Source organism: Amblyomma americanum, chromosome 4 (assembly GCF_052857255.1).
Source record: "Amblyomma americanum isolate KBUSLIRL-KWMA chromosome 4, ASM5285725v1, whole genome shotgun sequence".
NCBI classification, from domain to species: Eukaryota; Metazoa; Arthropoda; class Arachnida; order Ixodida; family Ixodidae; genus Amblyomma; species Amblyomma americanum.
Window position 1 is genome coordinate 156,436,883 of NC_135500.1, and position 13,148 is coordinate 156,450,030.

At 46.9% G+C, this 13,148-nt stretch overlaps 2 protein-coding genes across 2 annotated transcripts; one reads left to right on the forward strand and one right to left on the reverse strand.

The window, feature by feature from the left end:
- The first annotated feature begins 997 nt into the window (after positions 1–997).
- On the forward strand, positions 998–2,044 carry LOC144128596 (NIF3-like protein 1). The gene has a single exon (XM_077662125.1). It carries the CDS (start codon positions 1,151–1,153, stop codon positions 2,042–2,044), a length of 894 nt encoding a protein of 297 aa, XP_077518251.1. The 5' UTR covers positions 998–1,150.
- On the reverse strand, positions 2,031–11,216 carry MCTS1 (malignant T-cell-amplified sequence 1 homolog). Its single transcript, XM_077662126.1, has 5 exons — positions 10,990–11,216; positions 10,330–10,482; positions 5,408–5,642; positions 2,438–2,505; positions 2,031–2,139 (listed from the first exon to the last, which is right to left on the reverse strand). The coding sequence occupies exons 1-5, from the start codon at positions 10,998–11,000 to the stop codon at positions 2,058–2,060; spliced, it is 549 nt and encodes a 182-aa protein (XP_077518252.1). The 5' UTR covers positions 11,001–11,216; the 3' UTR covers positions 2,031–2,057.
- Between the last annotated feature and the right edge of the window lie 1,932 nt (positions 11,217–13,148).

Consider the following 13,148-nt stretch of genomic DNA (forward strand, 5'->3'; position numbering starts at 1 on the left):
TCCATTGACGACTCGTTGCCTGAAAGCCGCTGGCGGCGAGTCTGCTAACCTCTGCGGTTTCCATATTTCGGCGGTTTCGACTCAGTGAAAGCCCTTGTTGAGGGCTCCAGATTTGGCAACGGCCTAATTACAGTGAACTATATACACCGTAGCCTAATCACCAATGCGAAATTTAGCCTGCAGCTCCGAACTCTGCTTCAAAAAATGACTGGTTTCAGCCACTCCGCGAATGCTTACAGATGGCAGCGCCATCTGGAAGCAACAAATAAAGCCTTGCCAATTTACTCTTGTGCTTCATCTTTTAGATCATTTTTAGACTGCTATATCTATAGATTTTTGTTGGCAGCGGTTGAGCGGTTATCAACAACCTTTCAACAATCTTGGCCATAGATCTTGACGTTTGCAACTAGAATACGGTTTATATTATTCGCCGCGAGCGGCGCGGCAACCCGTAAACACTTAAAGCCCCTAAATTTTCTGGGGCCGTCATAAACACTCGAATTTTGGCTACCTCAAACCACGACCTGTACCACGGTGTAAGAATAATATACTGCCTGCCTCAAACCCAACTTCAAACTGCCGTTTTTTTTTAGCATCGACCCTATGCAGAGTCCCACAGCTGCCGAATTTAGCAGCAGGCTTTCACCATCATTTTGTTTCAGAAATGACTTTTTTTTTCACTTATATACGCAATTACTGCATGGTACGTACCGAGAAACAAAGAGGCAGTTGGTGAAGCGTTTGTGTGCGCTAGAGTGGAAACAGTACACTGCAAGTTTGAAAAAAAAAAAATGAAAATGATCTTTGGGAAAGGAAAATTTGAAAGCAGATATTTATAGCAAGAAAAGGCACGCACAAAATTGCCAGCGATGATGGTGATAGCTCCGACGCCTCGCCAACAGCCTGCCTCGCCAAGCCAAGCTTCCTATCAATATGCCGAGATGGTTGCTTTCCTACCACATCAACTACATGCCCATAGCAGAAAAGGAAAAATTACCGTCGGGTTGCTCGGGTCACGTCGCTGCTGCTTTTTTACCTCCATGGCTGATGCCGTGCAACACGCGCTAGTTTGTCGAGCGTTGCGAGCCAGGCGAATCCTACCGCGAACGAAGCCAAAGCACCTGAGTTACACTACTGAGCATGTTAGGCTATGCGGCCACTCCGGCTTCTCCGGTGGGTATTTGCCACACATCAAAAGTTTGCGCGCGTGCGTGCGAGCCCGTGTGCAGTGAGGTGGGCGCATCAGGAGCGCGGTGGCACCAGAATGGATCTGAAAAAGGTGGTCGACATACTCGAGCGCATTGCGCCACCCTCGACAGCAGCTTCGTGGGATAACGTCGGCTTGCTGGTGGAACCCAGCGGTAATCCCGTCGTAGAGAACGTGCTTCTCACGAATGACCTGACCCATCAGGTGATGGACGAAGCTGAAGAGCAGAACGCCCAGCTCATCGTTTCCTACCACCCGCCCATATTCGCGCCGCTGCGGGCGCTTCGTCAGTCCGAATGGAAAGAGCGGCTCGTGATCCGCTGCCTCGAGAAAGGTATCGCCGTCTACTCGCCGCACACGGCGTGGGACGCGGCCGACGACGGCGCCAACGACTGGCTCGCTGCTGGCCTGGGTGGCGGCGGCTCGGAGCCACTGGCGGCCGATGGTGGCCGTCGGCTGCACCTTGCACCGCCCGTGCCGCTGGACGAACTCGCCGCGCAGCTCGGGGAACACGTCGGTGCACCGGGGCGCCTGCGACTCGCCCTGGCCGCGCGGCATACCACGCGCAGCGCGGTGTCGCGCGTTGCCCTGTGCGCGGGCTCGGGCACGTCCGTGCTGCGAGGAGCGTTCGGCGAAGCCGAGCTGCTCGTGACCGGCGAAATGTCGCACCATGACGTGCTGGACGCGACGCAGCGTGGAGCGTCGGTGCTGCTCTGCGAGCACGCAGTCTCGGAGCGCGGATCGCTGGGCCGCTTGGCTGAACGGCTACAGCGGGAGGCGCCCGCGCTCTCTGTGGGCCTCTCGCGGGCAGACACCGGACCCCTTCAACTCATCTAATCCCTTTATTGTATCACTTGACCGGTTTCATGTGCCACAGGCCATCGTTGAGGTAGTGCACGTTGTCCACGCCAATACCCTTATTGATGCTGGCTCTGCAAAAAAAAAAAAAAGTGCACAGTTGCATGTTACTGTGGGCACAGGCATCCTCCACGTCGTTTACAATACCAGCTAGTGTTCATGACATTAACAGTGTTCCCAAATAGCAACAGTTTTTGCTATGGTTTCTGAAATTTAATTCTGTTCTTGAAATTACTCAGCACAACTAGCTAAAAGCTCTACAGATATTTGTAAGATGGGCAAAATGCAGTCCTCTGTTAATGATACTGCCTGACTCCGTAGACACAGCTAGTGATCTTCATGTAGCAGCTGAAGAAGAAGTTCAAGACTTACATGTCATCTGTGGACATCACTGTGAAGCCAACAGCCAGTGGGTGCTGCTTGCCTTCAGCCATGATCGCCTATAAAGACAATCAAGGACCACAACGCCACTGCCTGTGGCCGATAAGTTGCAGTGCCTACAGCCTTTCCAGCTTGTTCCTCCTGCCAGATGCCATAATGTGTTTTTACTTCTTATGATCTGCATACTTCTCTTTACTGTTGTATATGCACACACTGATCTTTGTCAACAAAATCATAATACGTCACCTGTAGTTTTGAGCATTTTCTAAAAGCAATGCACAAATCCTGAGCTTTGTTTATTGTACCTATTTCAATGCTCCGCTCTGCCAGACTGGGAAACCAATGAAAGCCTAAAGCCTGGGCTCTCTCTTTCTAGGCATGCACAGTTGAATGGAATTTCCCACCTTTTTGGAAAAGTAAATGACATGCAGTTTGATGAGATACACAGTGCATGAAATTTAGCGCAGACTTCCTCCACTCTGCTGTGTTGCTGCAATGATGCAAGTGACCCCACTAAGCCTGTGTGTTCAAAACTGAGGTGCCGAGCTCCCTGAATAAAAAGAATTTATCTTGGTACCTGGCCCGCATATCTGTTAAAACCTCTCAGATGTCCTTCACTGCTCCTGACAAAAATAATTTTTTTCTCCTATTGTATAAATGGTCTTTAGAAGCCCAAAAAAGAAAATTGAAAATTGGTTTCTTAGGAAAGGAAATGGCACAGTAACTGTTTCAAATCTTGGTGGATACCCAAACCATGCTGTAAGGGAAGGGATGAAGGTGGGAGTGAAAGAGGAAGGGAAGAAAGAGGTGCCGTAGTGGAGGGCTCCGGAATAATTTCGACCACCTGGGGATCTTTGTGGGTAGGGGGCTGTGAAAGGTGGTCCCCACGAAGTTGCGATACGCCCAGGATGCTAAAGGATGCCACTCCACAATTATCCCCCAGCAAGAATTTTTTAGATGCGTATTGTGGAAGCTGAGTTAATCTGTAGTCAAAATTTGAATTTGCACGTCTTTGCGCCTTTCCCTCTCCTCTCGTCACTTTTTGCACGCTGAAATGTTGGCTCTCCTCCGCCGGCTGCCGATCCCCGCGCGAACCAATGCTAGCAGTCCACTGCTGACGTAAAGAGCGCTACATTCGAGCGAAAGCCGAGCACTGCAGGTCGCCGCTAGGCGCGGAAGCAGGGGTTTTAAAAGCTGTATCGTAAATTATTGGCTTGCTTTTGAGGTTCGTACGCGGCATGAATGCTCGCTGGCCTGTACTCTATGTAATGCGAGCATTTTATAGACAACCTCGAACACCCTTTTCAGGGACCCTTTAACATGCACTGACATCGCACAGCACACGGGTGCCGTTTGCATTTCGCCTCCATCGAAACTTGGCCGCCCAGCTGGGTTCGAACACGACAACTCCGGCATTAACTTCTTTTGAAACATAAAATTCCACTGTTTTATGCGAGTTTCGCAGCCACTTCCAAAGACTGCAAAACTAAGTGCTTGTGACAAGTTAAAGTTGCAGAAGCACTAGCTGGTACGTTATATCAGACAAGGTAATCTTCTAGAGTGGTCGGCATTCATCTCTGCAACACGCTGATATCCATGATGCTGGCTCTGACTGGTTTCAAGTATGTCGTAGCATGTATCAGTGCTATGCTGGACTACGCACGTGTTCTTTCCAAGCCAGCGTGCACTAGTCAGGGGGGCCTTTCCGTCATGCAGCAAAGTCGTCCTTCCAAAAGAACAAGTATGGTACGATATTCAGGGATTAGCATCTGAAAGCCGCATATGGGCTATGCGAGACGACGTAGTAGAGGGCCCCAGGTTAATCTCCAACAGCTGCGTGGTTTCACATTTCGCCTCCATTGAAATGGGGTCTTTGTGCCTTCCAAGGAACTGCTGTAGTAACACGGTGGTTTGGGCTAGTTGGTTGCAGTTCATAATGGAGACAAGTTTCACAGCAGGAATAACACGCACACAGAAGACAAGGAACAAACAAGACAGCTGTTTTGTTTGTTCCTTGTCTTCTGTGTGCGTTTTATTCCTGCTGCGAAACTTGTCTCCATTATGAACTGCTGTAATAGATGCACAGCATGCTGAGATGGCTAGCAGATAATGCTGGTTGTGTCTGGGGACACTTGGGACAAACTGTAAATTGTATTCAATCGATAGATTATGGTATTTTAATGAAAAAGGCTACTTTCACTCAAAACGGAGCATTGATAAGCTAGAAAAGGTCACCAATGAAATACAGGAAATGTTACCATTGACACTGCCATTCATTTCCAAACGGTGATGACGGAGTCCTTTCTAAAAAGTCTTGATGTCATGAGTTTTAACTGAGAAGCAAGACAACAAATATGCTACATTTGCAAATCTACATTTCTAGCAATAAATAAGTTTTCTGAGGCCAGAAAGTGGCGTGCGATTTTTTCCAAGAAAAAAATTCTGTTTCATTTCTTTCATGGGCATAAGGCGATAACTTCTAGCAAGTTTCAATTGCAGATGTTGAGTGGAACATAATTTAATACGATTTTGAATGCTGTCCGAGCAGCCACTCGCTATTTCCACCTGAACTGAGTGATGTTAAGGTGCACTCCAGAGCTCATGCCGACTGAGACCAAAACTTTTGGTAAAGAATTGTTTGCAATTAATTATTCATGCTGCGCACTGTGGTTTTGAGCTTATTTTCGCGATTACTAGGCCCGTAGGCATCTTTCAAGGCAAAAAAAAAAAAACTGACACCCAAAAACTTTGTGCCTGTACCCCTTTAAGAGTCCTTTAACTAGTGGGCAGCCATTCTTACGTGGCTGGAATGCTCGTTTCATTCCAGAGCGCACATGCATGCCACTGTTCTTCTGTGGCTCCTCTACCGAGTTAACTTTGTCACAGTCATCAATCCCAGAGCGGGTTCTACTACGGCTAAGGGAGCCTGATACTGCATGCACGAAATACCAGCAAGGATACAACGACTGTGCCCTTGGGCACACGGGTCATCTTGGCACCAGGTGACGTGAGACCTGGGCACATGATGTTTGCACCACTTAGCACAAACCGGATGGCTCCACGGTCAACCTGCAACCATGGGCACAGGAAGGGGTACTTGTGCAGCAGTCGCAGCGTGGGGAAGTATGACCCCTCGCGCTGACGGAAGAAGAGCAGCTCTCCTGCCCCGTTCACAAGGATCTCCACGTGGTCATGGCTGGGAAAGAGGCAGACAACACAGTGACAGAAAAACTTTCAACTAACAGGTCCTCTGTAAAGACTCCATTAATGCATTTGACATCTGCACTAGTGGACTTGAGCATCTGTCACACCTGTGGTTTTCTGTCCAAGAATTTTCTATGCTCAAGATGGCCTGGTGGAAGAAGAGGGAATGCCATGTTGCCGATGCTAAGAATGAAGAGAACAGCCTCAACAGAGCTCCCATAAGAATATAAACGGGAAAAGCGCGGTAATCCACCATGTCCCACAGTTTGATGTCCAAGCACACGGAAAGAAGCTAGAGGACAACGATAACCAGGTGGGCTGGGAACATAAATAGTAGGCAAAGAAGAAAACCTTGACAGAAGATGTGGGCTTCTAGAAATGGGAGCTCCTATTGGCAGTTTTCATGACCTAGAGCAGGTGTTCTCAAGTAATCCAGTATGGCACCGTTACGGAGAACTCTGTCTATGGGCAGCCTACTTGTGCTTGTTTGTCGATGGTGGCAACCTCGTGTGAGCCAGTCTTTCATCTCGAGGATGTAAAGGAATAAACAAAATACAAGGAAGAAATCACTGTCTGGCATCTAAAAATGAGTTGCATGAAAGCGGAATGCTATGTGGTTGGTGCTTGCTTTGGAGAGAAATTAAAATCAATGGCAAAGACGAATGAAGATCCTTGTAGAACGGGTGAGTGATAAAGCTAGAAGGGCCATTTCTTTGCACCTAGTACTACAGATAAGCAAGACCAAGCGACTGTCATGCTGCTTGCGCCGAAAAGCTATGAAAGTTTGGCAGTCACTGTTGCTTGAGTTTCAACGAATAAAGCTGTGCCCTTTTGCATTTTTTGTGCCTATAAATTTTGTTACCCACGTGCTACTTCAAATATGAACATAGATTTCTAATCGTCTACAGGTGGAATGCAAGAACAATGAGGTCGCCTCATCCGTGCACTGTTTTCACGGAGCAATTACCGCCCCTTGTAATCTTAGTTTGGTCATAAGCTGTGGATGGAAGGCATGTAATGAATTAAAGGGACTGAACACTGACCAATACGTGTTATGAGATTATGGCGGAAATGAAAAGATCGTGCCTTATACTGTAAGAATTGAGCACTGCAATATCAAAGACGCGATGATTTACAATTTTAGTTTACTATTGAAAATCGCATAAAAAGCCATCTTGCGGAGAAACCCGCTATAATCACTGCAGCCCACCATGTGACCACAACTCGGTAAAATATCGCTTATTTGTTTTAGGCGCACAGTGTTTTCTCCTTTTCGGAGTGTTTGTCATGTTCTGTTATAGTTTACACTCTCTCCAGTGCGGCATTCCATGAAAAACAACGCTCACTTTGCATCGTCAACCATGCACTTTCAGCTTTTGTAACTAGATGGCACCACAGTGTTTTAATTTCTTTGTTGGTGCGGAAAACACGGCCTACTAAAACTTTCGTCGACGAGGCGTAAATCACTGTGCCGTAACAACTTTGGGCATAGAAATTGAAATGGACGCTACTCCATATACTAAAAATATCTTATTACCTGTCTGGCCGGTGAGAACTATATTAGTGTTTGTTACAGCAATTTTGCCATTGCCATTGCGCTCACTGATCATGGTTTCCAGCACTGGGATACATAAAAACGAGTGTATGCACTGATTTAAAAACTGTCGGTAAAAATTTCCTAGAGCGCTTCATTACAGCGCTGAAACGTTTTGTTACCATCGTCTGTATTTGTTGGTGCTGGAAAACTCGCCCAATGACATTTAGCTGCTCTTCTATGCTGTTAGTGTGCAAACATCCATCCAACAGTGCTCCTAAGATATATTTTTATCAGGAAACTCGGACAACATATGAATGTGCCGGCCACTCACTCGGGCAACGGCACAAATGACATGGTTTTTCACACGCTGTTCCTTCTTTGGTTATATTCGGATACAAGTCCCTTAAGGATGCAGCAATGAATGCCCCTCAGAGGAGGCCCTCCAGCCAACGACGTTGACGATTCGCCATGACGTTGCGGTTAATAACCTAGCGTGACATTGCAGGTAGCTGGCAGGATTCTCCATGAAATGGGATTAATCACAACAGTATGACAACCGGTTGACACTATAGGCTGAAGGTCCTCCTTTGAGGGGTATTTGCCACTGCCTTTTTGAGTTGTGTCCGACTACAGTACCAGTGCTGTCGCAACATGGAGTCAATTTTGTGAAAATGACCAATGGAAAAGAAGAGCAGAGGCAGGGAGCACTTTGTGGCGTAAGGAAGAGGAGGTTATGAGGTCAGAGAAGATGCATGAACTCCAACAGTAGTCTTGTCCAGCATTCACGGACATGACTGAAACTGCTCAGCAAGATGACAAAAAACACTGACATTTAAATGCTGAGCAAAGGCCGCAGAAAAAAGAAAAAGGAAAGACAATAATGACCAGCAACCTGTTCACTAATTGAGCAATTCACATAATAGTATTTGTAGTAAAGCTGGCCTGCGCTATAAATAAGCATATTTTTTTTACTCTTCAATCCAACCATAGGTTAGCTAGCAGTAGTGCTGATACAGATCCTGATAGTAAGAAAAGTAATTAAATGTGTATAAGTACACAAACCTGGAAGAGCACTTTGGTTCCTGCAAGCATACAGGGTATTCATGTTACGTCACGGGTGCCATTTTGCCAGTGTGTAGCTTAAGTAGTGCCAGCCAAAGCAGGAGGCAATAATAAAAGAGGCAGTAACACCTTTAGACATGCCGGCGGCCTTTCACAGTGCTCCACAGACAACAAAATGGCAGCTGCTGTGACATCGGTGAATACTTTGTATATGAAGTATATATATCTTTGTACCATTTTGTTGAGGTCAAAGGAAAAGGTAGCCTAAGCTTGCCTAGAACAGACTGCTTTCCAACTTCTCTGTCTGCGGCTCTGGAGTGACCACAACGTGGCGGTCCTGCAGATCTGTCACACAGAACTTTACCACGATTTCATAGCCACCAGCAGCCTAAATTTCTATTCCTGCAAGGGATCCAGTCAACCTATTCCAAGCGACATATTTCTTTATGTGCCCGTTCTTCCTTTCCAAGATATGAGGATTTGGCGTGAAGCAACCAACTATGCAAGCTTTCTTATCAATGATACCACAGCATGGAGATTTGAACAACACAGTAGAAACTAATTTTGAGGAAGTACTTGTAGCAGCTTACAGCCAGCCGAAGAAAGTTTGCCTTCCGAGTTTCAGAAGGACACTGTCAGCACAGGAGCTACAAGAACCAAAACGAAGCAGAGTGTTGTGATTTGGAATGCTAGCCTGTGCACACAAAGCCCCGACGTTAAAATGAGGGGTACAGTTTTTAAAACTCACAGCAATTAATGGCCTGTATCTCTCTTGGCATCAGATGTCCTGTTAGCTTTTATAGTTAAGACAATAATGTCAACGGCTATGAAGAAAACGATGGTCATTAACACATTCACTGTGTCGTGGGTCACCGGTGGGTGACGTTGTGTATTCTTTTTCTGCGGGAAGTGGCGCGATGAAGCCGTGGGACAGATAAGGTTTTTCAAATAGCCTGTGAAAAACGTGATTGCCAGGTTGCTATTCCAATCTGTTGTCAGTCCAATAAGATGGCTTCGCCGGAGCTTCACTGGGGGGGTCATGCTGCACCCAAGAAAACATAAGGATGGCCTACCAATGGGTCAAAATGCACAGGGATTAGGGTTCCAAAAATCTTTGCCGCAGTGAACGTGTTAGGCCCGTTTCACATGCACGCCACTGTCGCCTGTGACACTGCAAATTCTGTCGGTCTGCGATTGGGGAGGGCCATCGGTCTAGTAGCAGACAGTTTGCGAACGAGTTCTGTCCAGCTGGTACTCAGTCGCAGCAACGGTGTGTTCGCTCTGCGACTGACCAATGGGGAGCACCGAGACTGCATGCGACATGGGGTCACGTGGGAGCTGTTGCCGCGGCAGAAGGAAAATTGTTTATTATAATCAAAACATATGAAATATTGCCTTGCATATAAAAGTACACTGGTCATAACATCATCAACACATTCTGTGTAGCGTTTCTGTCGCGTTTAATCATGGGCTGGTTGCCTATGCGAAACATCAAGCAACCTTGTGTGTCCTTTAAATGAATTCGCAGGGTACACATTCCATGTGAAAGCACTGACCAAAAGTCGCACTGCGGCACCACCGACTAGGCCGACTATTTTCGTTCTAGTCATAGCATGTGAAACGGGCCTTAAGCAAACACATCTGATGTGAGGCACAAACAGGTCACCTCTACTGGGCACCATTATCTGCACTCTGGCCATATCGCTCTGGTCATATAAATGCATACTTTGTACTGCAGGAATATGTGTAGCCCTCACAAGCAGGCTCGTCGAAGATTTCAATCACGAACATGAAACTGAAATAATTCCTCAGAATTGGCAGTCACAAAACAGTGACATTAACTAGTGCACTGCTGCACAGCGTGTTGCAAGGTCCACAAAGAGCAAGAATAATGATTCAGCACTGCAGCGACACTGCTGGAAGCAAAAATGACATAGTATTGGCACTGAGGTATGGTTGGCTCTAGTTCATTGAGTACAGTGCAACACTAAAGGAGAAAAGACAGTGATGGCGTTGAGGGGGTTTTTGGGACGTTGCACAGAGGAATTCGCAGTGGTGACGTACAGAATCATACACCTACCACTTCACGATTCGAAGCAGATCCTTTTTCGGAAGTATCTGGTTGATGTAATCTTCAGATTGTGGAAACTGTTCCAGAATCTTGCCCTTAATTGCCTTCTGCACTGACGACTTGAGTTGCGTTATGCCGGACACATGTTCCTTCTCATCGAACCTGGAAGTATAACAAGAGCAACGATTTCAGACGGTGGGTCAGGGAAGGCCCGCAAAAATGGTCGCACGGTGATGACGAGAGCTGAACGTGTCCGGAAAAGGCAGCCCCTAGAAACGCGATTAACAAACAGGTCACATCTAGGGCAGTCTTTCCGAACCGAAAAACTGACTGATTCCTTCTACGGTGTAACTAAATCGTGGTCAATTGGCTTAGCACGCTAGTGAAGTAAATTTTATAATTAGCTATGACTGGAGTTCCGCCCAGGCGAAAGGCAAACCGCCCTCAGCTAGTCCAGACGGAACAGCAACTGTCACCTACGTCCCCTAACGACAACGAACCCAACCTGACCACTTCCCATGAAGCAATAAAAACAAAACCGTGCAGCAGCGAATCGTGCCACAATTTGCGATGCTATGTACTGGCGCGGCCGCAGAGAACTCTAGCAAGATATGCCGTTCCTTCTGGACGTAACGCTAGACATTCCAGTTTATATATAGCATTGCTTACTTTTTAAACATGCTGCTTATCGTTGCGATCAACTCCTGTTCTCTGAATGGGCCAATGTGTGTACTCTTCAAATCGTTCACAATCGTTCATGCACAGCGTTCAAACCGCCCACAGTCCATCCAGCACGGCGAAATCCAGCAACTCGCAAACCGCACCGGCCACACTGCTCTGGCCGCACCACACCACCAGCTAACAGCTTGGCTTCGCTCGTCTTAGCTTGAATTGGCTTTCCTGCGCCGGCTGTCTAAATAACGTAAACCAGGGGTAAAAAAAAAATTAGGATTTTAGAAATGAACTATTTTTAACTACATAAATAATTAGCTTTAAAAACTGTATGAATTTGTAATACATTTGTCCTAGCTGTAGGCCTGTATCACCTGTATGTTTTAGTTTCTTTTGTACCAACCAAGGTCCAAGGAAAAGTCGTGACTGAATCAGTGCTCTTTGTGGCAGTTTATGCTGTCACTGCATTTGCTTAGTTGGGTTTATTCGCTCAGCAAAGCCGCACCATTTGGAGCAACGTCCTTAGACATTGGTTTGGAGCTCGTTCGTGACTGTTCATGACGTTCCTGCACGTGCCGTGCAGCCTGTGCAGGCTGGGGTGTCGGTAAATGCACCTCTTAGCTTCCCTCTACATCGCTGCCTTGTTCAGGCTTAAATTTAGCACAGGGGTAGCATTTTGGGAAGGTTAGTTAAGTGCCTAATTCGGTCAGAATTAATCGGAAATGCACACCGTCCGCGGCGACGAACCAAAACGAGCTGGGTGGTTTTGTGTTAATACGAAAGTTCCACCGTGGGCAGAACTTCCTCTTCTCACGTGACCTGACGGACAGCGCGCGTGGTTTGAACGGAGCGATGGTTTTGCAGGTTAGTTTTGCGGACACTAAACGAGGGATTAGACGCCGAAATCACGGAGGCGGAGGTGCGGTTTGCCATGGTGTAACTACGCACCACGTCGGCAGCCGGACCCGACGGTGTTACTAACAAAGCTCTCAGAAAATTCTACGCGAAGTCGGTGGAAGCTCTCACTGGTCTCATGAACAAGTACTGTAGAGAAGGAACCATTCCACAAGAATGGAAACATGCCAGTATTACATTCATTCCAAAGCCAGGCAAGAAGTTGCTTATAGAGAATCTACGCCCAATTTCTTTGACGTCCTGCTTAGGAAAATTAATGGCGCATGTAGTTCTCAACCGCCTACAAGAATACGCCGAGGACAGTAATTTACTTCCGAACTCCATGCTAGGCTTCAGGACTAATCTTTCCACCCAAGATGTTGTGCTCCAACTCAAGGCAGACTTAATAGACCCGGAACGTGGCCGAGGAACTAAAGCCATATTAGGCTTGGATTTAAACAAGGCCATCGATAACGTCACGCATGATGCTATCTTAGGGAATCTCTCGGATATTAACCCAGAAGAAAGAACTTTCAATTACATAAAGTCGTTTTTGAGTAACAGAACGGCAGAGCTAGCAGCGGGAGAGATCAATTCACAGCCTATATCACTATAGGAGGTAAAGGAACGCCTCATGGTTCAGTCCTGTCGCCTTTCCTTGTTAACCGCTCAATAATCAAGATTCCTCCTAAATTAGTAGCCCTGCTGGTGCTTCAACGCACATTCTATGCAGATAATGTCACTTTATGAACCACAACTGGCAGGGATGGTCAGATAGAGGATACCCTGCAACAAGCTGTAGAAATAATAGAAGACCAGGATGGTAGAGCAGGGCTAACCTGCTCGCCCTCCAAGTTCGAATTATTCGTAATCAGAGACACAGCAAGAGGCCGTCAAGCCAAAAATTATAAACCCCCATCTCCACTTAACATCTCGGTCGAAGGGCTACCTGTAAAGGAAGTTTAAACTATAAGAATCCTGGGACTTTTCAGTCAAACAGAAAGAACAAGGAGACGTTAGAAAGACTCATACGTCCAGAAGATGGTACAGTACGTATGTCTATGCACTCTTCACCGCCTTCTCTCGTTTTAAAGACTGAAAGACTGTCCATTGTTCAGTCATGCTCCATGTTGACGTCCATTGTCCTCCATCTCTCGTAGCAGGACATGTGTGACTCTCAAGACTCGTGTTCCACTACCCTAGGGTCGAACTTCCACCACGCTTACAATCCGGCGACAAAGCAGTTAGCTGAAATCTGTCCC

Bases quoted from the DNA above. Each gene is read 5' to 3' on its own strand.
- LOC144128596 (XM_077662125.1), top strand. From the start codon at position 1,151: ATGCGGCCACTCCGGCTTCTCCGGTGGGTATTTGCCACACATCAAAAG.
- MCTS1 (XM_077662126.1), bottom strand. The intron at 5,643-10,329 runs GTAGGTGTATGA...CCTCTTTCCCAG, and splicing joins CTGCTTCGAATCGTGAAGTG to CCATGACCACGTGGAGATCC. The intron at 2,506-5,407 runs GTATCCTTGCTG...TTGTCTTTATAG, and splicing joins TGCCCAAGGGCACAGTCGTT to GCGATCATGGCTGAAGGCAA.